Here is a 26,450-nt window from a genome sequence, read left to right as displayed (position 1 = left end):
GGAGTTCAACGGGCCCAACGCCACTTCCCCTGTGTTGGCAGCATATCAGCAAGACGGGGGAGCTCCCAGTGCGGCCATGCCCCCTTCCTTTCGCCGAGATCTGTGGATTCTCAACGTCTCCAACTCTGTTGCCGTATGTTTGTGGCAGAAGGTGATGACTTTATTTCCTGCCATCGCCTGTAATTCAACTGTACGTTGTGCATAGATTCTGCGACGTGAGGGATGACCCAGACACAGACACAGACTTGGCTCATGGCATTGCGGTGACGGTACTCGTGCTGAAGAGGATGCTGATGGTGATGATGCAGGTGGTGGTTGAAGGCCCTGTGGCTCGCATGTTGCGCAGCAGATTTCCCTCTTCCACACCGAAGTTTCACCTCTGAACACCTCTCTCACTCACGCTGGATTCCTTTCTAATGCAACAATCACGTTCTTGTGTTTTCTACATTTCGGGGGGTTCAGTTCTTCTCCCTGTTTGAAAAAAGAAAGATCTTTCTTGATGTCTTGAGAACATACAGATCTTTCTGGAAAATAAAATCTACCCAACTATCTTAACCATCATGAAAAAATATAATGATTTCTAGATTCATTTTTCCACTTTTGGATCTGCAAGCAATAAAAACCAGCCAAATTCATTGTAATTAACATATTCTTCATCAAGAGTATCTATTTAGTAAAGGTATGGGTCTATTTAATATTCTCCTATATCTATAGCCACATTTACAAAATATATCTCACATGTGATTGTGAGAGTTGTAAAACAATGTAAAAGACTAAGAGTAAATTAAAAACAAAATTGGATATGAATTCAAAATTCTCAAAACCAAAAGATTATATAAAAAAATTACTATTTTATTTTTTTCAAATATTTAAATCTTATAATAATTTAAGATACTTTTCTTTTGTTATTAAATTTTATAAAACAAATTTCCATAATTATTTTTAAGATGCTATATATAATAAAGTTTTATTTTACAAATACTATTCATTATATTCTTATAAATAAACACGTGGTTTTTTAAATTAATCTACAAATTATGTATAAAAAAGAAGTCAAATAACATGTCTTCATACTATAATCTATTACATTTAAATTACTATATAAGAGTATTTACAAAAATTAAACTTTTCTAATTTAAAATATTTATGCCTTTTTATATATTTTTATAATTTTAGTACTTGATTTTTAAAAAAAATTATACTTAAAAAAAAATATATAAGTGTACTATCATTATATTTATGTTTTATTATTACTTTTTGTACACAAGTGTTTAATTTTTAAATTATATTTTTAGACACATGCAACAATGTAGAAGTGAATATTTTTGAAATTACATTGAAGTGAAATCTCTTCGTTATCTGTAAAGATATTGAGATGTTTTCATAATTCTCTTTACTAATTATAGATATTAAGAAAAATATGAAATTTTAATCAATTTCAACAAATTACATTCATTACTTTATATTGGCATTGAATACTTCATGATATGTAAGATTTTTATTGGGATGTATTTAAAAGGAAGAATTTTAACAAATTGTTTGCAATCAATTGACTGTAGATTGGAGAACCACATAAAAAAAAATCAAATGAGTACATGCAATAGCAAATTTGGGAAAAAAATACATAGCTAATTTTAGGGTTTTCACGCCATAAACATAACAAATATTATTTTCATGATGTAAAACTTTCAAACAAGAGGTGACTGCATTTAAGGTATTATAGAAACAGAAAATAAAAAATTATATCCAAAATTTGTACAAATAACTGTTTTCTTCAACCAATGCAAGAAAAGTACTATTTTTTTTATAATAGTGAGAATACCCCTCAAACAATCTGCATCTTTTTTAATTTTTTACTCCATCCTTCACCTATAATAAGAATTTGTAGTGTATGAAGCTTCTTGCATTCACAATCATTAAATAAAAATATATTTATAAAGGATAAGATCTAAATAAGAAAAAGTATCAACAATTCAAGGAATTATAATGTGGAATATAATTGAAAAAAAATTAAAATTAAAATTAAAAGAAGTTGAATGAAAATAAATAAACAAATAAAGTTGTTTCACCTTTAGAAGGCAACTTTGCCTTCCAAACGTACCTCAATTCCAAGTACATTGCAAATCACAAGGCATCTTATGTGTAAGTTAAATGCAAATCACAAGGTGATTCATGAAGTTAAGGTTGACTTGAAAAATGACAATGATACAAATAATTGTTTGTCAATACAAATGGAGGATTTGTGGCTGGACTTCATGAATACAAGTGAAGTCTAATATAAGTTTAAGTTGCAAATTAGTCAACCTCCTATCTTGCTACCTTAGCAACCAAATCACAAAACAAACAGATGATCTAATGTGAATTGAAATTAAAGACTCTTTTTACAAGTTAGATACGAAAAGCAATAGACAGCACAAAGCAAATCAAACTCCAAGAGATGACAGAGTTATAAATACATATATACAGTTATATATATATATATATATATATATATAAAAGAGCCTTTGACCAATGATGAGACCTTAATCCTGTGTATCCAAGTTAATATAAAACCTGAATGTAGAATATAACTTGGGCATTACGATGGGGCTTTAAAATACAAAGCCCTCCAAACTGCCTTCACTGCACGGCCACATGAATTGCACCAACTCACTTACTCACTCACTCACACTCATTCTCTCTCTCTCCCATTCCTCTTTTAGGGTTACTGGTCTCACGCACTCTCGCCCCCCGTCAATTTGCTACAGCTGGGTATCATCACAATGGCTGAAAACCAGGCGAGCCTTCTGCTGCGGAAGCAGCTTAAAGGTGGGTAATCTCCTCTGCGTCTGTTGTCATGTAACTTTATGGAAATATTTTTTTAGTTTGGTCCCATTGATAATGGCCTCTATTGTCCAGATGGAAGACTTGTGAAGGTAACTGTGGAACATGCTTCACAAATATTTTATACAGCTGATAACGGTAACACAATTACGAATCACGTTTTTGTGTAGTCTGGCGGGTTGGGGTGACTCAATGGTTGACTGTGTCCCATCAAAAAACTGAAATTGATATCGCTAGAAGGCTTCTTTCTGTAACGCGGTCGAGCTCCGTTCACTTCAACATCTGTCAGAGATAAGCATTCTGTGGATTTAGACCGAGATTAAATAGGAGCCATGATTCATTGCTGGGGTGTATCAGCGAGCTTTGCACTTTTGCAGCTGCAGTCCTTGTCAGAATCTACAGTGATTTTTTTGAAGAATAATTTTCTGTACCGGGTACTCACGTTCTTGAAGATTCAAGCTAATATATGATTAAATCACGGTTTGCCGAAGAATCAGAGCTCTAAACACAATAATTGCCTTGTTTTAACAGTTTTTTCATCTTTATTTTTTTGAAGATTTGTCTAGGAATCCTGTCGATGGATTCTCAGCAGGACTTGTAGACGACTCCAACTTGTTCGAATGGAATGTGACGATTATTGGGCCTCCAGATACTCTCTAGTAAGTAGTATTCTGTTTGTACAAATGGGGTGATGCTTGTGGATGCATGTGGTCGTGTTAGCTGATTGGTTTAGGGTTTGCCTCTGATTACTTTATTTTTCGTATTTGGCTCTGTTAATCAGCTCAACGATCAAACTTCTTCGGCGTAAATCTGATTAATCTTCCAGTTTTGTAAGGAACTCACGTGCAGAAAATGTGCCTGTTGTTGGTGAGAAAACCTTGTTGATACAGTCCATGTGTAATATTGTTCAACTTCTTTGAAAATTATAAAACACATTGTACACGTTATGAAGTTTGTACTTATGGGGGGGATGACTGTCTGAGTACAGTGAAGGAGGCTATTTTACTGCTATCATGAGCTTTCCACCAAACTATCCTAATAGCCCCCCATCGGTTAGATTCACATCCGACATGTGGCATCCTAATGGTCAGTGAAATCGTTATATTCTTTGGCCCTGCTGATTGTAAGTTGTCTTTCAATTTAGTAATTTTTTTGTTGTCAAAAGCATGCCTGTTACGGTGCTGTATCAACCAGGTTTTCCAGGCAAGCACTTCACCGGGTAAGTTCACCCTTGTGAATTTCTCGCTGGACACCCCTAATTAATGCTTCTGTCAATATTTGGTAATTAGGGGTAGCTCTAATTTTTCTCCAAACTCACCTTTAAATCCAGAGTGACGAGGATGGAAGAACGCATTTCACATCGAATCTGTAGCTCTCTCGTCTATAGTGATGGGAGTAATTAACGTAGAGACGATTGCATGAAGTATTTGTCAAACAATTGTTTCGGTTTTAAGTTGTTTTCATTTCCTTTATTTTTTAAATAATAATAATAATAATAATAATAATAATTATTATTATTATTTTTATTTTGATGTATAGTCAGCTAGGTCGTAGTTAACATGTATTAGATACGTTCTATGATTGCAGAAACCTGCATTTCAGTGGGGAAGTGAACACTGCTCTTTTTGTCTTGCTATTGTTGATCACAAAATTAGCGTGTAATTGAGCTTAATCAGACTAAATAGGTTTAATTCTTGTCCCAGAAAGAACTCTGGTTTGACTCTGAATGCACTCATGTGACTTAATTTTTCTTTACGATGTTCTGCTTATTTCCATACCAATCCTTGACTTTTCATGTGCAGTTTATCCTGATGGACGGGTTTGCATTTCAATTCTACATGCTCCTGGTGATGATCCAAATGGTTATGAATTGGCGAGTGAGCGTTGGTCTCCCGTGCATACTGTGAGTTATCAAAGTGTTTTATTTATCGAGTAAAGGTGTTGCTATGCAATTCATGTGTGTTTCATGCCCACTGTAGATGCAAACTTGGTATCTAATTCTAATTGTTAGTGTCCGACTGATAGTTGTTTGTGAAAGTGCAGGTGGAGACAATTCTTTTAAGCATCATATCTATGCTCTCCAGTCCTAATGATGAATCACCTGCTAATATAGATGCTGCGGTAAGGTGGAAGTTTTCTTCAAAATCATGTTCAATTAATTCTCTCGTTTTCTTGTTGCTAACATAATATTCTAGACTTTGTGCTAAGGCAGACACTTAATCTAACTGGCGGAGATGGGTAAACTTGTTGCAAACAACTCTGTCATCCCTTGCCAAAACCTTCTTTCTCGCTGAAACTCCTTTGCAAAGCAGATTCCTAATTTTAGGTCTGATTATTCATTAGGTTCAGATTTTTTTATTTTTTATTTTTTATCGGGGCAATAATTACACTTTATGCGCATATCAGAAAGAGTGGCGAGAGACCAAAGAAGAGTTCAAGCGAAAGGTGAGCCGGATAGTAAGGCGTTCCCAAGAATCAATGTGACAGAAACGGGTTATTTGTAGAGGCTGCACCTGTATGTTGCTCGATTCACAATTTAATAATATCCTGGACACGATATGGAAATTGGAAACTTAAATTATTGCCATATGCAGCTGTGACGCAGTTGGGACCAGTATGCTGGGGTAAGTATTTAAGATTATTCGCATGAGAACTTGTCACAATCCGTTGTCTTAACCCCTCTAGCTCAGGTTCTGAACACTCCATGTCTTGCCATTTTAGAATTTTTTTTTGAAGTGAGGTTGTCACATCATTCTCATTTTATTTTAACAATCTACAAACGGATCCTGGAAGGAATTTGTATGTAAAAGGGATTCGAAGTTTTCAGATGTTGATGACCTTAGCATCGTGAGCTTACAACAATTGAAATCCTTCAAATTGTCGATACACCTGAACTTCAGGTAACATCATCATGACACCACACAAAATGCAAATTTATTTCAAAACACTTGTGACTATTTTGCAGTAATATGACAAATATCTGAATCAAACTCCCTTCGTGATTGTGACTTTTGGAGCCTTAAATCGAGCGATAGGCTTGGTACGAATGAAGATCTTAACTTAATGCTGCAACTAATGAAAGTCTAGTGTTTATTGGTTCACAATGTAGTGTGAAGAGCATCATCTAAAACTATAGAACCACGCAAGATTAGTAACAGGGACTCATTGAATAGAATATGAGCAATAACAAGGACTTATATATGAATTTGCTTATATTTTACTTATGGATTATCTTTTTTGGATAAATAATTCAAAGCAATTATAAATTTACACTCAAATAAATCTCAATATGTTACTTGATGAATTAAAGTGTACTACTACATAATCTTGTAAGTTTATATTTTAATCAAGTTTATAAATATATGTCTTGATTGTTGGTTCATATATATTGTAAAGTTATTGGTGATTTTTTGTATATATTTCAGTGTCTTATATCATTACATATATGAAGATTGTTAAAGTAAATAATTATTATTTAAGATAAGTTGCTAATGGTCAAAGCGCAATAAAAAGATGAAGGGAAGTAATTAAGGTGGCTGCTAGGTAAAAAAAAAATCTAAGATTTAATTGAATGAAGTAGAAATGAATGTAACATCAAAAGGATGGAAGTTGCCTCATTGGTTAACAACTACTACTATCTATAAATAAAGGATGTTGGAAGTGAGAGATATCCCATTCCATACTTCTCTTGTGTGCAATCTTGGTGATTTCTATTTACTTGTGTCTTGCTTGTTGTATTTCTTCAATAGGTTATGAGCCCACTCACACTTTGTTATGCCATTCAAGTAAGTTAGTGTCATTCTCTTGTAGTTGTACTTGTATAGAATAGATCTTATGGTGTTTACTGATGTTAGAGTTTCTAAGATTGAAACTTATGTTTTAGGCATGAAGAAGTACTGACTTTGATCTTATAGTTCTTTAACATTGCTTTGTGGATTCTTATCTCTTTTAATATTGAGAGTTTTAAAATGTTATAGAAAGACCTTGATAGTGTCTTTTGTTTTGCTAATGTTATTTCACTTACCTTGTGTGTATAGTAAAATAATTGATTCCAAAGAGTGAAAGTTCATGATAGTGAGGTTTATTGGAGTACACATACTTGTTAGAAGCTTCAGAGCTTGAGTTGAGAGTGTTTTGAGTGAAAAAGCACTTATTTAATCATAAGAAGGCATTTTGAGATTCTGTTAGTGTTAAATTATTTTTTGGTGATTTCAAGCTTATAGTGACTCCTTTTCTTGATATTTTTTGATAGAGCCCTTCTTAGACATGGCTTCTAATGAAGATGAAGGTTTGAGAGTGATTGAAAAGTTTAGAGGAGAGAATTTCTACCATTAGAAGGTTAAAATGGAACTTTTATTGATATCTTTGAATCTTTGGGATATTGTAGATGAAAGTGAAGAGGCTCCAAGCTCATATGTAGATGCTAAAGAGAGTAAGGACTTCGAAAGACGTAAAAAGAAGGTTTTTTGCATGATTGCCACTAATTTGGATGAAGCCAATTTTTCTCACATCATCTCTTGCAAAGGACGAGCCAAAACATGGAAGACACTTTGCAACATAAATGAGAGCAAAAACTTATCCAACATCATCTTTACAAGAAGGAAGTTCTTCACTTATAAGATAGAAGAAGGTGAAGATCTCATGGCTCATGTCAATAAAATAAAGGCTCTTATAAATCAATTAATAATTATTAACAAGCTTTTAGAAGAGGGAGATATTTTCATGATCTTGCTAATGAGTCTTTTCGAGTCCTATAACTACCTCATTGTAGCATTAGAGTCCATTATGTTGATGGAACTTACAATAGACTATGTGACGACAAGACTTGCCCATGAAGTAACCAAGCGGAAAGAAAAAGAGCCTCAAAGTGAAGATTCAGCACTCGACTCACATCTAAGCAAGGGCAACCTTTCATATCAAGGAGATATTGTCAAAACTTGCTTCATTTGTAGAAAACAAGGTCAATTTATACAAAATTGCTGTGAGGCCAAAAAAGAAGATAGAAAAAGTGCCAAAAATATACATGAGTAATTTGAAAGAGATTATTTTGCATTCATGGTAAATGAAGATACTTCCATGGCTGCTATATCCAAGTAGATTGTTGGCTCAGGTGCCACTGAATACATGATACCATATAAGAGTTCATTTGATACTTATGAATAAATTTCAACAACAAATATCTTTATGGAAGACAATGGCATAGTACAAGCTATTGGAATAGGCTCTATTGCAGTGGAGATTTTTGTGAGAGGACAAACGAGAAGGATCAGATTGAAAGATGTCTTTCATATACCCAAGATCAAGAAAAACCTCCTTTCGATAGGTAAATTAGTTTCACATGGTTGTAAGGTATAATTTGATAAGAATGGATGCTTTATAAAGACATTGGATGGAGATGATATTGCCAAGAGCTTTAGAGATGGCAACATTTATTTCATCAAGTACAAGATGGTGAATGGAATTGAAGTGGCCATATTTCTTCAGTTTCAATTTGATCAAGATAAGTTTGGCATTTGGCATTGATGCCTTGGTCATTTAAATGCTAAGAACTTGAAAAAACTCCAATCCATGGTAAGAAGCATGGATCTTGGTCAATTTAGCGATAATGCCAATACACTTGCTTGTAAAGGTTGTATTCAAGGCAAACAACAAAGGGCCACATTTCCAAGTGGAGCTACAACACGTGCTAGCAAATTATTGGAGATTATACATTTGGATGTTTGTGGATCTATAAAGACACCATGAATAGGAGGAGCATAGTATTTTGTCACATTCATTGATGATTTTTCAAAGAAGATGTAAATTTATATCATCAAATGTAAAAGTGAATACTTTTCTAGATTCAAAGAGTTTAAGTCACTTGTGAAAAAGTAATATGATTATATGATCAAAGTATTGCACACAAACAATAGAGGTGAGTAAATGTCAAAGTATTTTGATGAATTTTCAAAGACTCAAGGCATTGCAAGATAAACCTCTACTCTATACACTCCACAATAAAATAGAATTGCTGAAAGAGCAAATCGTACTATTGTGGAGATGGAAAGGATTATGCTACATGCTTAAAATCTTGGATTTGGATATTAGGCGAAAGTCATAGTAACAGCAATGTATACAAGGAATAGGTGCCCTACAAGTACACTTATATCAAAAACTCCCGAAAAAGCTTGGAGTGGGAGGAAACCTTATGTTTCTCACATGAAGACTTATAAACGTATTGTATATGCAAAGGTACTAGATTATATGAGGTCCAAATTTGATACAAAAGATATAAAATGTGTATTTGTTGGATATTGTGAAGGTACCAAGGCATATAGGCTATGGTTTTGAATACCAAGATCATCAAAAGTCGTGATGTAGAATTTTTGGAATATAAGAGAGCTTGTGAGTACTTGGAGATGTGTCTAACTGGGAGTAATAGTATGTTTGTGGATACATCTTTAATTTTAGCTAAGAAAGAAGAAGATGATGATGACAATGAAGATGGTGTAAATGAAGATAAAGAGATGAAGAAAGAAGCCTCTACAATTCTTAGGACAAACAATAAAGATGTTGAAGAGATGTTGAAAAGATAAGGTTTATGAAAGAAGAAGCTTGGAAGCAAGCATGGAGTACAACAAGATGAATCTTCTTCAAATGAAAGGAGATATCCTTTGAGAGATAGAAAATAACTTGGCACAGAATAACATAATAATTTCGGAAGTATATATTTTAGATAAATCTAGAAAAAAACCTAGATCCCACAATAAATGACGAATTCCATTACTCATATGATAACATAAGGCCAAAAAACTGAAACTGACTACGCTTGAAATCAATCAATGGTAAATGGTGGAAGAACCACATCTTTCCTCAAGTAAGTAAAGAACATGCCAATATTGGACTTCTTACTAATCTATTGAATTTGTGTGATGCAATGAATATTGAAGAAATACTATAAGCATAACACAAGTAAGTAGAAATCAGCAAGGTTGCACATAAGAGAAGTGTGGAATGAGATGACTCTTACTTCCAACACCTGTTACTTATAATCAGAGTTCACATTCAATTTGTATAGACTTCATCCATATTCATCTATAACTAGCCGCCACTCGAGGCCCTAAACTTAACCGCCTCTCGAGACTCTAAATCTAGCCGTGTGTGGAGACATTAAACCTAGCCACGTGTCGAGACCCTAGCCGCCACTTAGTCCTTAGTTGCCTTTGACCATTAGCAACTTACCTAAGATAATATCCTTTACGAGGTAACTTATTCTACTTTAACTATTATCTATTCATCTTTATCTTTTACCTCAACACTCCCACTTTGCTAATTGTCAAAGCCCTTCAAACCTAATGCCTTTGTCAACATATGATGTCTATCTTTGACCAATGCCTTTAATAACAAATCAGCAAGCATATCTTCTGTTGCACAATACTTCAAGTCAATCACTCCCATTTCAATCTTCTCTCTTATAAAGTGGTGTTGAATGTCAATGTGCTTCGTTCTTGAATGATGCTTTGGATTCTTTACAAAAGCAAGGCATCCTTGATTGTCACAATTCAATAGAGTTGCTTCCAATTGCACAAGTCCAATGTCTTCCAAAAATTGCCTTAACCATGTTGCTTCCATTGCACCATGGCTTGCTGCCATGTACTCCGCCTCCATTGTGGACCTTGCAATTGTGGGTTGCCTCTTGCAATTCCATGAAATTCCTCCCACTCCAACAAAGAATACATAGCCCGTTGTTGACCACCTATCATTTGTATTTCCAGCCCAATCCGCATCACAATAACCATGCAAAGCAATACTTTAACCTCCAAGGCACAATTTGAAGTCCAAAGTGCCTTTCAAGTACCTCATGATCCTCTTGATGGTTGCCCAATGGTCCTGCTTTTGACATGTATTGACTTACGACACTCACCGCATAAGCAAGATCCATCCTTGTGTCAACCATTGCATACATGAGTGACCCAACTGCTGTCTTGTATGGAACACCTTGCATTTGGCTTTCAACTTGTGCAAACTCTTCATCCGTGAGCTTCATCAACTTCAAATTGGACTCCAAAGGTGTTCCAATAGGCTTGCAATCTTCCATGTTGAATTGTTTCAACACTCCTTCAATGTACTTCTTTTGGCTCATTGTGATGGTCTTGTTAGAACGAGCTCCTGTAAATTCTACCCCTTAGCAATAGCAAAGCTCTCCCAAATCACTTATCTCATATTCTTTTTTTAACTTTGCCTTCAATCAATCCATCATCTTTAGAGTATTGATTAAGATGATTAAATCATCTACATAAAGAATAAAAATCATCAAGAACTCTTTTGATTGTATCACATACATAGAATGGTCAGCCTCACTTCTTTGGAATCCCTCATTAACAAAGAATGTATCAATTCTTTAATACCATGCCCATGGAGATTGCTTGAGTCCATACAAGGATTTCTTCAACTTACAAACAAGATATTACTTGCCTTCTTCTACAAATCCTTGAGAGTGATCCATGTAGATGTCTTCTTCCAACTCTTCATTCAAGAAAGCCGTCTTCACATCCATTTGATGCATCTCCAAGTCCATTGCTGCCCCAATTGCCACAATGGTTCTAATGGTAGTGAATCTAGCCACGGGAGCAAATGTCTCATTGAAATCAACACTAGCAACTTGTGAGTATCTTTTGGCAACTAGCCTTGCCTTATATCTCATAATATCACCCATTGCATCCCTTTTGGTTCTAAACACCCACTTACAACCAATTGAAGATTGATTTGGTGGAAGTTGAGTCAATTCCCATGTTCCATTGCTCATGAGAGATTTGTACTCTTCTTCCATAGCCTCTTCCCACTTCAACGCATTCGTAGACTTCATAGCATCACATATATTCAATGGATCAGCAAGGAGTGCAACATTTGCATGTTCTTCACTTACTTGAGGAAAGATGTGGTCCTTTCACCATTCACCACGTTGTTTTCTTTCTCTTGTAGGATATCTTCTATCATTTGAAGAAGATTCACCTTGATGCTCTTCAACCTTCTTTTCTTTTGAACCTTGTCTCTTCTCACTTAAAGCTTGGTATTTCTCATCATCATCATCATCTTCAACTTCTTCATTGTTTGTCATACCAATTGTATACACTTTCTTCTTCTTCTTCTTCATCTTCTTTGGTTCTTCATGTTGATTCAAATCTCCACTATCTTCATTGTCTTCATCTTCTTCTTCTTTCGTTGCTGAAATTGAAGATGTGTCTACAAACACACCATTACTCTCACTTGGACACATCTCTAAGTGCTCACAAGCACTTTTATGCTCCATAAATTCAACATCACGACTTTTGATAATCTTCTTGGTATCCAAACACATTAGCTTATATGCCTTGGTACCTCCATTGTCTATACGCAACACCTTGATTTTGCTCTCACATTGCTTCTCCACAAGTGCCTTAAATTCCTTAAACTTTGAAAAGCATTCACTCTTGGATTTAAGGATGAAAATCCACACCTTCCTTGAAAAGTCATCAATAAATGTAACAAAGTATCTTGATCTTGCCATTGATGGTGTCTTCATAGGTCCACAAATATTAGAATGCACAATCTCCAACAATTTGGTTGCACGTGTTGCAACTCCACTTGGAAATGAAGCTCTTTGTTGTTTGCTTGAATACAAGGTAAGATTTGTGCATGATTGACCAAGATCTAAGCCACTAACCATGGATTGGAGCTCCTTCATACTTTTGGCATTCAAATATCTAAGGCGTCGATGCCAAATGCCAAACTTGTCTTGATCTTGTGGAAATTCAGCAAATGCCGCCACTTCAACTCCATTCACCTTCTTACAATTGATGAAGTAAAGATTGCCATCTCTAAAGCCTTTCAAAAGATCATCTCCATCCATTGTCTTCACAAAGCATCCATTCATATCAAATTGCATCTTACAACCATGAGAAACAAGTTTATTCACCGAAAGAAGGTTTTTCTTCATCTTTGGCACATGTAACACTTCCTTCAATCTGATCTTCTTCATTTGATTCTTCACAACAATCTCCACCACAATGGAGCCAATTCCAATGGCTTGCACTATGCCATTATCTCCTAACCATACTTTTGTTGTTGGAATAGTCTCATAAGTGTCAAATGAACACTTATATGGAGTCATGTGCTTGGTAGCACTGGAATCAATGATTCATTTGGACATGGCAACCATAGACGTGCCTTCATTTGCCATGAATGCATAATCATCTCCACCAACTTCATCACATGCATTGCTAGCATTTTCTCTATTTTCTTTCTTGGCCTTGTAGCAATTTCGCACAAAATGACCCGGTTTTCCACAAATGAAGCAAGTTCTTGTATTGCTTCTCACATTGTCACGTTGGTTGGAATAGGTACCTTTGCCTTGTCTTGAGAAGAGAGCTGAATCTTCACTTTGATGCTCCTTCTCTTTCCTTTTAGTTACTTCATGTGAAAGTCTTGATGTCACATAGTCCATTGTAAGCTCTTTCAACCTCAAAGACTCCAATGCCACAATGAGGTAGTTGTAGGACTCGGGAAGATTCATGAGGAGAGTCATGACAATATCACAATCCACTAAAAGCTTGTCAACAATTGCGAGTTGATTTGTAAGAGCCTTTACCTTATTAACATGTGCCATGAGGTCTTCACCTTCTTCCATCTTACAAGTGAAGAATTTCCTTCTTGTGGAGAGGATGTTGGACAAGTTCTTGCTCTCATATATGTTGCAAAGTATCTTCCATGCTTCCGCTGGTCCTTTGCAATGGATAATGTGACAAAAGTTGGCTTCATCCAAATTGGTGGCAATCATGCCAAAAGCCTTCTTTTCACGTCTTTTGAAGTCCTTGTGGTCCTTAGGGCTTGCATCTATGCTTGGAGGGTCTTCACTCTCATCTACAATGTCCCAAAGGTCCAAAGACGCCAACAAAAGTTCCATTTTGACCTTCCAATGGTAGAAATTGTTGCCTCTAAACTTCTCAATCACTCTCAAACCTTCACCCTCACTAGAAGCCATGTCTAAGGAGGAGTGTATCAAAAAATATTGAGAGAAGGAGTCTCTAAAAGCTTAAAGTTACCAAACGAAGTTTGTACTAGGAGAATCTTAGAATGCCCTTTTATGAACAAAAGAGTGGTATCTCACTGAAAACACTTTCAACTCAACTTGTGAAGCTTTCTACAAGTAATTGCACCCTCATGGAATTCACAATCACTCGTCTTAATCACTTTCTCATCAAAACACTCAAGGATAATGAAAAAACTTCATCAACTCAAAAGACACTATCAAGGTCTTTCTACAAAGTCTTAACCTCACAAAGCAAGGAGATAAGAATCCACAAAGCAATGTTAGAGATGTATAAGTTTAATACCAACAGCCTCCTTATACCAACAATCCTAACATCAACAAATACCATAAGATCTAATCCACACAAAAGCAACAAAGAGAAAATGACTTCAACTTACTTGAATAGTACAACAGAGAGTGAGTGGGCCCATAACCTATTGAAGAAATACTATAAGCATAACACAAGTAAGTAGAAATCAGCAAGGTTGCACATAAGAGAAGTGTGGAATGAAATAACTCTTACTTCCAACACCCGTTACTTATAATCAGAGTTCACATTCAATATGTATAGACTTCATCCACATTCATCTATAACTAGCCGCCACTCGAGACCCTTAACTTAACCGCCTCTCGAGACTCTAAACCTAGCAGTGTGTGGAGACATTAAACCTAGCCGCGTGTCGAGACCCTAGCCGCCACTTAGTCCTTAGTTGCCTTTGACCATTAGAAACTTACCTAAGAAATTTTTTTTCTACAAGATAACTTATTCTACTTTTACTAATACCTATTTATTTCAACATCTTTAACTTTTATCTCAACAGTGAAGTCCATAGATGCAATAAAGTGGGAGAAGGCCATGAAAGATGAATACAAATCACTCATAGATAATTGAATATGGGAATTGACTCAACTTTTTCCAAATCAATCTTTGATTGATTGTAAGTGGGTGTTTAGAATGAAAAGGGATGCAATGGATAATGTTGTCAGATATAAGGTAAGATAAGTTGCTAAAGGCTATTCCCAAGTTGTTGGTGTTGATTTTAATGAGACATTTGCTCCTGTGGCCAAATTCACCACCATTAGAATCATTATAACAATTGGGGCAACAATGGACTTGGAGATGCATCAAATGGATGTGAAGACGGCTTTCTTGAATGGAAAGTTAAAAGAAGACATCTACATGGATCAACCTCAAGGATTTGTTGAAGATGGCAAACAAGACCTTGTTTGTAAGTTGAAGAAATCCTTGTATAGATTAAAACAATCACCATGGGTATTGTAGAATAAGTAGTTATTTTCAGAATATAAATACCTAATGTATAGTGTAAATAGGGCTAGATAATTGCTGAAAAGGTGATTCAACAGGTAGAATGGATGAATAGTCAGGAAAAATAGTTATCATCTGTAGTATAGGAGTTGGTATCTCGGAGTAATATAAGGAGGATGGGAGAGGGGAAGAAAATACCAGACTGTGAGAGTCATAAGCCGAGGGCCAGATTGTAAGAGTTGTGAGCCGGGGTAAGCTTGGTGCTACCTCTTTTCTTTTGTTTGTTATTTTCTTTGAATAAGAGGATTGAAAGTTTCTGAATATTGTGAAGTGAATTATGGAAATGTGATTGGTATTATTTGAGAAGAAGAAAGATTGAATGCTGAAATCTGATTGTAGTTTAGTAGAGAGAATGAGTCTGTGTTTGTGTGAAACACTGTTATGTGAATGGCAGTTCTATGTGAAGAATTCCAGAGATTGGAACGAGGGTAATTGTGTGCTAAAAGCTGTGAAGGTGCAGTATTACAGTTGGAGATTATGAGGGTGAATATATTGGTGGAAATAGCAGTTATTGGTATGACTGAATTGCTGTAAGGAAGAGACCAATAAAGTGAAGGAGGAGATTATAGTTTCCATGTGTGTTCAGATATTGGAAATAGAGACGATACATTCAGGAGATAATTGATTATGTGACCCTAATGTGAACGCTTAAGCAACTAGTCATTTCCTGTATTTGAATCTCACTATACGGGTTTATTTTAGGAAGTTTCTTTCGGAATAAGTAAAACGAGCAATCACATTTTGGTGTTGCTGCCGGGGAGTGATAATAGCTTTGAGTGTTAGGAATTAATTACCAAACGTGTGAAAAAATTGGCAATGGAAGACGATTTCAGTAGTGTTTGAAGAAAGAGTATGGTTATTAAGAATGAGAATTTAACAGCAAAGAGAATAAAGCAATCAAAGGAAAGAACAGAGCGATCGTAAGTAAGAAATTTGTTGCATAATGAGCGAGATCATAAATTAAAAAAGAAGCATCGACAAAGTTGGATTAAGTCGTGGTTGCATGCTTGTCAACATATTCGATCGTACCCAGAAGACGATCGACCTCTAATATTTCAGAAGTACATACCGTTAAAGAAATTGCCAAGAGCACTCACGGGGAGCATTGCTAATAGGCCAGCAAACCTCTCGAAGTCGTTAACGGAAAACGAGGAAGGCATAGAAGAATTAGGTACCCCACTGGGTATCTTCTCAATTGGAAATACATCCGATCCTAACAAGACTGGTTCTGAAGATCGACATAAATCACTTGCCAATAAAGACCAATTCAGAGTATATCAAAACTTGTCATTTTCACCTCATATTCAACCAGTAAAATTATTTGGGGATAATAATAGTCAATTGAGAAGACTTGGAAGTCCGAAAAAGACTTTTGTGGGAGACAGTTTTTATTTTAATAAGAAATTGAGTGAAACATCGGCATCTTTAATGACGTTCGAAGCACCAGCAGTTTTGATTGCAGTTCAAATAGATGCAGTGGGCGATCGAACGACTAGTATCGCACCATTACTTACTTTTTGGGGTTTGCCAGGTGCGGATCCAGATCAACATTTGTCTCAATTCTTGATGGCGTGTGTAGCCAATAATGGAAAAATAGAAGACATTTGGCTGAGATGGCTATCAGCGACATTGAATGACATAGCATTTGAGTGGTATAATCGCCAACCTGTGGGATAATTTATCAATTGGGAGGCATTGAAAAATACATTTTTAGCCCATTTTTGACTAATTGGTTTTGAAAAACATCTTAGAGAAAAACTAATGAACAGCAGAATGGTACCAAGAGAAGCGGTACAGTCATATTATGGTCATATAGCGGATATACTTTGAAAATGGCCAAATAATCAAATGCCAAAATCATTTGTGTTGTCTATATTGGTTAATCGACTACACCCACCAAAATTGAAAATGTTTGTAAAGGAGGCCCAATCAGCCACCATTGCATCATCTCTTGAGCGAGAAAAAGTATGAGAGGAATGTCACTATGATCAAAACTTAACAATTGGATCCACGATGATTCCATCTCAAGGAGGTTATCAAATGACAAATTGGAATGACGCATCGGGAAGTTATCTGGGAAGGAATGATTATGGTACAATTCCACAAGGAATAGTGGATGCCGTTCTATTGCAAGCTATACCACCATCATCATCACACCCATATGCACCTTATTCCGCGTATGAGAAACCAATATCTACAAAGAAATTTCCAAATGCATTGGTATCAAGGGATCCTAATGAGTCATTGTTGTTAACATTGACGAAAAAAATGGATGAATTGGCTGTGAATCTGGCCAAGGATAAAGAAAAAATGCATAAACCAACCAATATGCGTCCAAATATCTGGTGCAACAATTGTAAGGGGCAAGGTCATTTAGTAACAGAATGTCCTTCACCACCCCAAATGACTGTACAATGTACCTTTTGCGGGGGCAAGCATATTATCACTAACTGTTGGAATTTACGAAAGCAACAACAACTCAGTAATCAGATAATGACTCAACCAACTTCGTGGGATGTTAATCAAGTACAGACGAATAATAGGTTTGGCTGGAATGGAAATCAAGCGAATAAGCAAAACATGAATTATTCTAATTTTCTCAACTCTGAATTTCTCCAAGAAGGTATATCCAATACTCACGGATTGGCGATGAACCAACCAGGATACCATCAATATCCACCCATGACGAAGCCAATGCCAGACTCTACAGTAACAATGAGTCAGCTAGGATCCTTTACTCTTCCGACATGGAACAGACTTAGCCGTTATATACCAGTAGAGACACCCATTATCCCTGAAGGAAGTAGCAAGAGACCACTTCGTTGCTATCGTTGCAGACGAATTGGTCATTATGCCAATGAATGTCCTAATCTAAGGGCCAGTGATGACTATGCTCTAATATGTGGAAATAATAACCAGTTTGGTTACACTTATCAGCAGTGCAATGCGTCCTTTAATTATAATAACTAGGACCAGCAAATGCAAACAAGCCAACCGACGGAGGACAAAGGCCCTGTTCAACAAGACTCACCAGTACATTGTGTTGAGGTGGTGAACACAGTGCTTACCAGAGGCCAACAAAAAGACAAGAATCTAATTCATGACATGGATGAATCAATTGTAGGAGAACAAGTAGCGCTGTCCAAGGGGCTAAACAAACCAATATCAGTATTAGAACGTATCCCAATATTGAGACCTCAACAGACTAAGGAACCCAATTTAGTCCCACGTGTCAATTTGATGGGACCATCAAGATCGATCCCAACTGACCAAGTACCAATACCTGTACAGCCCAATAAAAGATTTTACGGATTAAAAGAACCTTTAGTAGTAGATAAGTTGGCAAAGTTACCAACGATAATCCTAATCGCCAAGAAGGAATTGCTGTCGAATGGACTAAAATCAAAACCAATGAAACGTAAAAGAGCATTGGAAATTACTCTCAATATGGAACCCTACGACATTCTGAGGGATTTGGATGTTATTCAGTCTTCAATTACAATGAAGCAACTTTTGGCTATAGCATCGGAATGTCGATCTACATTGAATTCACCGTTAATATGACGAAGATCCCGCACTAAAGAAATTCATGAAATTAGCTTAAACCCAGATCCGGGAGTACCAACAATCAATGTATCAATCGATGGCATTTTAATTCCAGGGGTACAAGTTGATGGTGGCTCCAGTGTGAATTTAATGAACGCAGATATAATGGAGGACTTGGATCTAAAGCAATTGCTACCTACGACATTGGTATTACGAATGGCAGATCATACTTGGGTTAAACCAATGAGTATCTTACGGAGTGTTCAAACTATGATTGCCGGTATTGCATATGAAATCGACTATATCATCTTTCGATTACAACGTTCGACTTTATCGTATCCGATTTTATTAGGATGACCCTGGCTTTATGAAATAAAAGCTAAGAACGATTGGGGTCGGGATACTTTGATAATTGGCAAGGGCAGAGACAAAATGGTGTTACAAATGTACCCAGTACACTATCACGGGGAGTCTCAATTATCAGCATCTGAATTAACGTCGGATGATGAGCTTAGCTCCGATGAGGAAGTAGTAGCACCAATTATGGAGGCACCCGTGGAGGCAGCACTACACCCTAGAGTGGTGTACCAATGTGGAGGTCCGGGAGAGTACTTGATATATCCGACGAACTCAGAAAACTCGGATTATATTAGTACTCAATTGATGACCAAGTATGATGTGCACCATGTTAGTGCCTTGGATACAGGATTCAGTACTTCATACATGTCAAACTTAATGACTGACTTTAAACCAGTGCGAGAGTTGAAATAGAACATCGTCGTTGCACTTTTATGTCAAACTATCAACTTGGCGACCACAGCAGAACCTCGAACAATTAAGGTCTACGAAGGTATTAAGGAACAAGAGTTGATCTGTTGGACTGAATTTTTCTTGCATCATAAATCCGCTTTTGCTTGGACTTGTGATGATTTAAAAGGTATCTCCGTTGAAGTCTGTGAGTATTGTATCATTTTAGAAGAGAACGCTAAACCGATACGATAGAGGCAACATCGCCTTAATCCTAAATATTTCTTCATGGTGAAGGAGGAATTGGATAAGCTTCTTGTGGTTGGTTTTATTTATCCGATACCAAATAGTGAGTGGGTTTCTCCAATCGTAATGGTACCAAAAAAGAATGAGAAAATTCGAATTTGTCAAGATTTCTAGAAATTTAATGTGGCCACCAAGAAAGATTACTTCCCATTGCCCTTCACGGATAGTATATTGGACACTGTAATAGGTCATGAATGCTATTCGTTCCTAGATGGATTTTTTAGGTATAATCAGGTTCAAATTGCAACGGAAGACCAGCTCAAGACGACCTTTACTACAGATTGGGACACATTCGCTTATCGCGTGATGCCTTTTGGGTTATGTAATGTCCAAGCCACGTTTCAGAGAGTGATGACTCAAGCCTTCCAAGACTATCTCCAGCTGTTTATGGAGATCTTTTTAGATGACTTCTGTATATTCAGTACAAAACAAGATCATCTTAATTGTCTCGGCAAATGCTTGGCTCAGTACGCTAAGTTTGGGATATCGTTGAACTCGGATAAGTGTCAATTCGGTGTTTAGGTAGAAAAATTATTGGGACATATCATCCCTAGCCGTGGTATCGCTACGGATCCAGACAAAGTGACACATATAATGAACTTGCCTAGACCAGAGACGGTCTCCGGTGTTCGAAGGTTCGTCAGCCATGTTCGTTATTAATGACGATTTATTCGGTCGTTTGTAGTTATTTGTCAATCTTTAACGAACTTAGTGAAGAAACCTCCGTTACATGGGACTAGTCTCATCTGGGCCATGAAGGGTACCGTGGCCTTTGAAGCATTGAAGTCAAAATTGGTCTCTGCACCAATATTGGTGGCCCCTCATTAGACCGAGAGCTTTCATGTGTATGTTGATGCATCCAATGTGGCTATTGGATTGATGCTAAGTCAGAAGGATGACCAGGGTCAGGATCATCCTATCTATTATGGTAGTCAATAATTGGTAGCTGACGAACGTAATTATACTACTACTAAACGAGAAGCATTGGATATGATATACTTGGTTTAGAAATTTCGACACTATTTGCTTGGGTATCTCTTTGTCTTTTATGTAGATCATGATGCCTTCAAATACATGATAAATAAACCTCAATTGAGTAGATGAATTGCTTGATGGGTGTTACTTCTATAGGAATTCAACTTTATAATTAATGTTCGACCTGACAAGAAACATGCCAATGCGGATCACTTATTCCATTTATTTAATATACTAGGTAATGAGCCGATAAACGATGCTCTTTTGGATGCACAATTATTTACTGTGGATGTCATTACACCCGAATATGGTGAATTTATCCAATATCTAACGTTTCAGACTTTTTCCATTTCTTATAATGAAAAACTAAAGAAGCGTCTAATTTTAAAAAGTACGTCGTATATCATGATTGGAGATGCCTTGTACAAATAAGGACGGGATGGAATTTTACGCCGTTGCATCTTTTAAAGTGAAGTTCGTACAATTTTGAAAGGATGTCATTTGAATAGTTGTGGTGGACATTTTACGGGAGACAATACTGCTCGCAAGGCTTTAATGGCCGGATATTGGTGGCCTACAATGTTTTCTGATGCGCATCAATTTATTCATTGTTGTGATCCCTGTCAACGAATTGATCGATCCACGGGTACTTCAGCGATGCCGTTAGTACCAATCTTGGCAGAGGCACCATTTGAGAAATGGGGAATTGATTTTGTTGGACCCATTGCACCAGCATCGAGACATGGACAAAAGCAGTATATTTTAGTCGCCACGGACTATGTAACAAAATGGGCGGAGGCTATTCCTACCCGCAATGATTATGCCAGTACAGTGTGGTATTGTAACACTAGTATACCGTGAAAATATAAAGAAAGGAGACTTTTATTAATGTTTAGTTACCTCGAATATTGGGAGCAACGATCGATTCCAATGCCAATATTTAGGGGCCAATTCAAACACCCCGTCACTGTCGGTCAGGGTATACTTACCAGTAACAAAATGCTTCGTTCGAGTCTAATAGTGGGAGTCAATAGAATTGAAAGGACTAAATCGATGACTGAGTGAGCTTGACGTGAAGGACCAATTTGAGCCAATTACGGGAACATCCAGGTTTTACTACGGGCCTCTTAGCCAATCTGATGCAAAGGACCAATTTGACCCAATTACGGGAATATCCAAGTCTTACTACAGGCCTCTTAGCCAATATGAGACCTGAATTGGTCGGGCGACTCAATGTGGTCTCGATTACGGGGCTCTAATTCCGTTTCAGGCTGTTCCGTCCTTTGTGTCATTCCGGGAACATCCTTTTAGTAAAAAGATCTCTTAAAGGTAAAAATGGAGGAAAAAGCTCTGACAGCGGAGCCAATTCCAAATCCAAGATGGAAGATTGAAGAAATTTAGAAGCTAGGGTTTGAAAGAAGGGAGAAATAGGATTAAAGGGGAGGATAGGTTAAGAAATGAAGGGGAGAGAATAAGGGTTTTAAGGGGTCGGAGAGCTAGCTTCATGCTTCGGGCGGAGAAAAAAGATAGAGAATTGGTGTTTTTTTTCATAGGGTTTTAGAAAGACTGAGGCAATCGTTGCTGAAGTCAGTGCTGTACTAGTGAATCGAGATTTTAATGAAGTGGGTGTGATTACTCTTGACTGTTTTGTGAAATCGAAGTTATGTCTGTGATGGAAGAATTAAAAGGGTGTCTATAGGATTGAGTATGCAGAGTGAATGAAATTTATTGGGTTAATCTAAGAAGACAGTCAGTGGATACAAGGTCGTGAATATAAAGCGGTATCAGAGATTAGCAGATCGGGTTGTTTGGGGTTCTTTGTAACATCTAGAGACCTATCGGCTGGGACAAAAAGGATTTCGGCGAGTAGTTGAAGGACATCCGTATAGATTTACGATATATTCTTGCAATCGTTTGTATTCCAACAGTCAAAAATCGATAGATTACTTGAATATTAGCGAATCTCCATACTACCTTCTATAGCCAGACGCCTGGCACGTTCTCGAGCAGAAAAGTACGTAATACGACAATGGTGGCCACATTTCTATACGAGAATATTATTACTCAATTTGGGTGTCCGAAGGAATTGGTTAGCGATCGCGGCACCCATTTCATAAATGCTACTATAGCAGCCTTGACGAATACATACGAAATCAAGCATAGGAAAATAATACCATATCATCCTCGAGCCAATGGGCAAACAAAAAAGACCAATGGTATTCTATGTAAGATTTTAACCAAAACAATTTTGGGTGCGAGAACGGATTGGGATACTAAATTATTTACGGCATTGTGGGCGTATTGTACTGCATATAAAGTGACTACCAATTCCACACCATTTCAATTGGTGTATGGGCAAGAAGCAATATTATCCATTGAATTGGAAGTTCAGAGTTTGCGCATTGCGTTGGATGAATGTCTTGGAGATAAGGAATCACTTCAATATCGGTTGGCAGAGTTAGACAAATTAGATGAAATATGGGCTACTGCTCTCTTCAACATGGAAGCAATTCAAAAACTGCAGAAGAGTTACTATGATAGTAAACTGCGTTTAAAAAGTTTTATGCCCAATGATTTGATATTGTTATTTGATAGCAGGTTTAATCATTTTCCAGGAAAATTTCAAGTTCGCTGGTATGGGCCATATCGTGTGATTGAAGGGTTTTCCAATGAGTCTGTTCAATTGGAGGATTTCATGGATCAATGATTTAGTACCCACATTAACGGGAATCGATTACGGTTATATCATATGTAAAACGCGGGACAGATTTTCAATTTTTGGAGGAGGTCACGTCGAATGTACATAGTATACACCTAATTAAGTTTGTTAGGGTGTAGATGCGGTTGAAAGGATAGTTAGTTATTACTAATATATCAGATGGGACGGGGGTGAGAAACGGACAGTAGAGGTAACATGTTGTCGTTATCACCACTAGGTAAAAGAATAGGAGTGGGGCACCCAATTATGGTCATTCTCAGGTGTCGCATTCTGTTATTGTTTCTTTTTGATGTTATAATTTTGGGTGTTTCGGAGTACTGGAACGTAGTATTGACGATTAGAACTTGAAAGAGTGTGCGTCATGGCGATAGAGAGTGCAAAGAGAGCTATGGACAGAGAAGAAAGTGGCCGAAATGTGAAAGCTAAACATAATTTAGGACCACCATCCGTAGTAATCGTTACCAATATGGAGCCTATGAAGCTGGAGATTTGCTGGATGCCAAGGAGAATACGAGATTTTTAAAATGTGCAAATGTTTTAGTTTTTACGAAAGTCAGATAGTTTGCCTTCATTTAATGTGGCATTAGTGGAAGAATACATCGCGAACTATGACCCACTAGATGGATCGAGCATAGTACAAGGGTGCATTATCGGTATTGATGAGAAGATCGTCAAAAAAGTATAGTTTCTTCCAGTTGGAGAGATTGCGGTGGGTAGTGAGGAGTCCAGTGACCGGGAAGTTATTTCAAAAGTGGCATGTCATCGTTTGAGAAGAACCAAGGTTGGTGGACGGCTGAGGCAATTACACCAGAGGTCATGGATTGGTTGCGCTTCGTGCTGAGGCGTCTAGGGTTGTATCGACACAATACATATATATCAAAACGGTTAATGTTTGCAGCGGTAGGAATGTTTAAAGGGATGGTGTTCAATTGGGCAGCTTATGTAGCAACCTATATTCATGCGAAAATAGGAGCCAAGCGCAAAATAGGAAAGTTTACAGCGTTGCTATGTTCCAATTATGTGTTTGGTGTGATCGCGTATACATTGCGGCAAATATCGCCAATAGAGGGAAGTTCTGAACCAGTGCCAGTGCCTCCGCAGCAAGAACGGAAATCATTGGCACAGAATGTTAATACAACGAAGATAATACATGAAATTGGAGAATCCAGTTGTCTAGTGGCAGCAGAAACGGATCCGATTCGTTCAGAAGTAGACGAGGAGAATGAAGTATCGATGTTGTTAGATATCAATCAGTTAGCGTCTCCACAGGGCCGACTGCCGGAAGGCGTACATCTTAAAAATTCTTTATTGAAGTGTATTTTATAAATACATTGTATAGTACGAGCATTAGATGTAGAAGGCAGTGGTAAACTGGAATTAGAGGCAAGCAAAAAGGTGATATTGGAGCAGACACGAAGAATTGAAGAGCAAGAACGGATTATTCAGGCGAATGCGGAATCCAAGCTGCTATTGGAGCGACAAATTGGAGAACAACTTGAAGCTTGGGATAAAGAAAGAGAGCACATGGTGGAGATCCATAGGAAAGAACTATTCTGGGCTCGCAGTCATTCAATTTTGGAACTGAAAAAAATAAAGGGTCAGTTGGTAATGGAACGAGAAAAGATCGAGTTATTGGCACAAGAGAAATTGGTATTGAGTGACCAATACAAATGTGAAACGGAGCAGTTAAGGGCAGAAATTGAGGCCTTGAATGCCAAGGTGACAAGATTGGCAGAAGATTTAGTCAATATTGGTCAAGTGCAAGAATCGACATTGTCAATTTCTGAAGTTCTAGAAGAGAGGAATCACTTTCAGCGCCAGTTGGAATTGAGAGATGCCCAGATTCTGAAATTGGAAGCTCAAGTCCGTGAACTAGGTGAGTACAATGAAGACCTTTCAACTCAGTTGAGGTAGGAATCGATGGAAGGATTGGAGGAGGATGAAGATTTGCAGTTGGAATCAGAATCAGTGGAACCAATAATAAATACTATGACAATTGATTAATTAGATAGATCAGAAGGATCGCAATTTTTGTAGAGTTTTGTTAGATAATTTTTAGATAGGTATCAATTGAGTATTTACGAGGACATTGGATAGTAAGGAGTAGGGCTATGTAGAATAAGTAGTTATTTTCAGAATATAGATACCTAGTGTATAGTGTAAACAGGGATAGATAATTGTTGAAAATATAGTTCAACAGGTAGAATGGATGAATAGTCAGGAAAAATAGTTATCATCTGTAGTATAGGAGTTGGTATCTCCGGGTAGTATAAAGAAGATGGGAGAGGGGAAGAAAATACCAGACTGTGAGAGTCGTAAGTCGAGGGCCAAACTATGAGAGTTGTGAGCCGGGGTAAGCTTGGTGCTACTTCTTTTCTTTTGTTTGTTATTTTTTTTGAATAAGAGGATTGAAAGTTTTTGAATATTATGAAGTGAATTATAGAAATGTGATTGGTATTATTTGAGAAGAACAAAGATTGAATGCTGAAATCTGATTGTAGTTTAGTAGAGAGAATGAGTCTGTGTTTGTGTGAAATACTGTAATGTGAATGGCAGTTCTGTGTGAAGAATTCTAGAGATTGGAATAAGGGTAACTGTGTGCTGAAAGCTGTGAGGGCACAGTATTTTAGTTGGAGATTATGAGGGTGAATATATTGGTGGAAATAGCAGTTATTGGTATGACTGAATTGCTGTAAGAAAGAAACCGATAAAGTGAAGGAGGAGATTATAGTTTCCTTGTATGTTCAGATATTGAAAATAGAGACGATACATTCAAGAGGTAATTGATTGTGTGACCCTAACGTGAACGCTTAAGTAACTAGTCATTCCTCATGTTCGAATCTCTTAAAACAAGTTTATTCTGAGAGGTTTCTTTCGGAATAAGTAAAACGAGTAATCACACACATGATACCAACGTATTGAGATATTCTTTTTTGAATGAAGGATTTGTAAGAAGTAAG

General features: G+C 37.0%; 1 protein-coding gene across 8 annotated transcripts; it reads left to right on the top strand.

The window, feature by feature from the left end:
* Positions 1-2,561: 2,561 nt before the first annotated feature.
* LOC112284345 (ubiquitin-conjugating enzyme E2 13) lies at positions 2,562-5,401 on the top strand. 8 transcript variants are annotated; one of them, XM_024524068.3, is made up of 7 exons: positions 2,615-2,808; positions 2,899-2,961; positions 3,380-3,482; positions 3,812-3,909; positions 4,626-4,726; positions 4,867-4,944; positions 5,230-5,401. In XM_024524068.3, exons 1-7 carry the CDS (start codon positions 2,763-2,765, stop codon positions 5,305-5,307), a joined length of 567 nt encoding a protein of 188 aa, XP_024379836.1. In that variant the 5' UTR covers positions 2,615-2,762; the 3' UTR covers positions 5,308-5,401. The 8 variants fall into 8 exon arrangements, 7 of the variants coding, with proteins under 7 accessions (XP_073391142.1, XP_024379835.1, XP_024379834.1 ...); XR_016504165.1 differs by lacking the exon at positions 2,899-2,961 and having other exon boundaries at positions 2,563-2,808; positions 3,355-3,482; positions 4,862-4,944; XM_024524067.3 differs by lacking the exon at positions 2,899-2,961 and having other exon boundaries at positions 2,565-2,808; positions 3,355-3,482; positions 4,867-4,949.
* The last annotated feature ends 21,049 nt before the right edge of the window (positions 5,402-26,450 follow it).

The sequence above is a fragment of the Physcomitrium patens genome, chromosome 7, assembly GCF_059467195.1.
Source record: "Physcomitrium patens ecotype Gransden chromosome 7, ASM5946719v1, whole genome shotgun sequence".
In the NCBI taxonomy this organism is placed as follows: Eukaryota; Viridiplantae; Streptophyta; class Bryopsida; order Funariales; family Funariaceae; genus Physcomitrium; species Physcomitrium patens.
The sequence above is the reverse complement of the archived record's forward strand: the minus strand, read 5'-3'. Positions and strand labels throughout refer to the sequence as shown.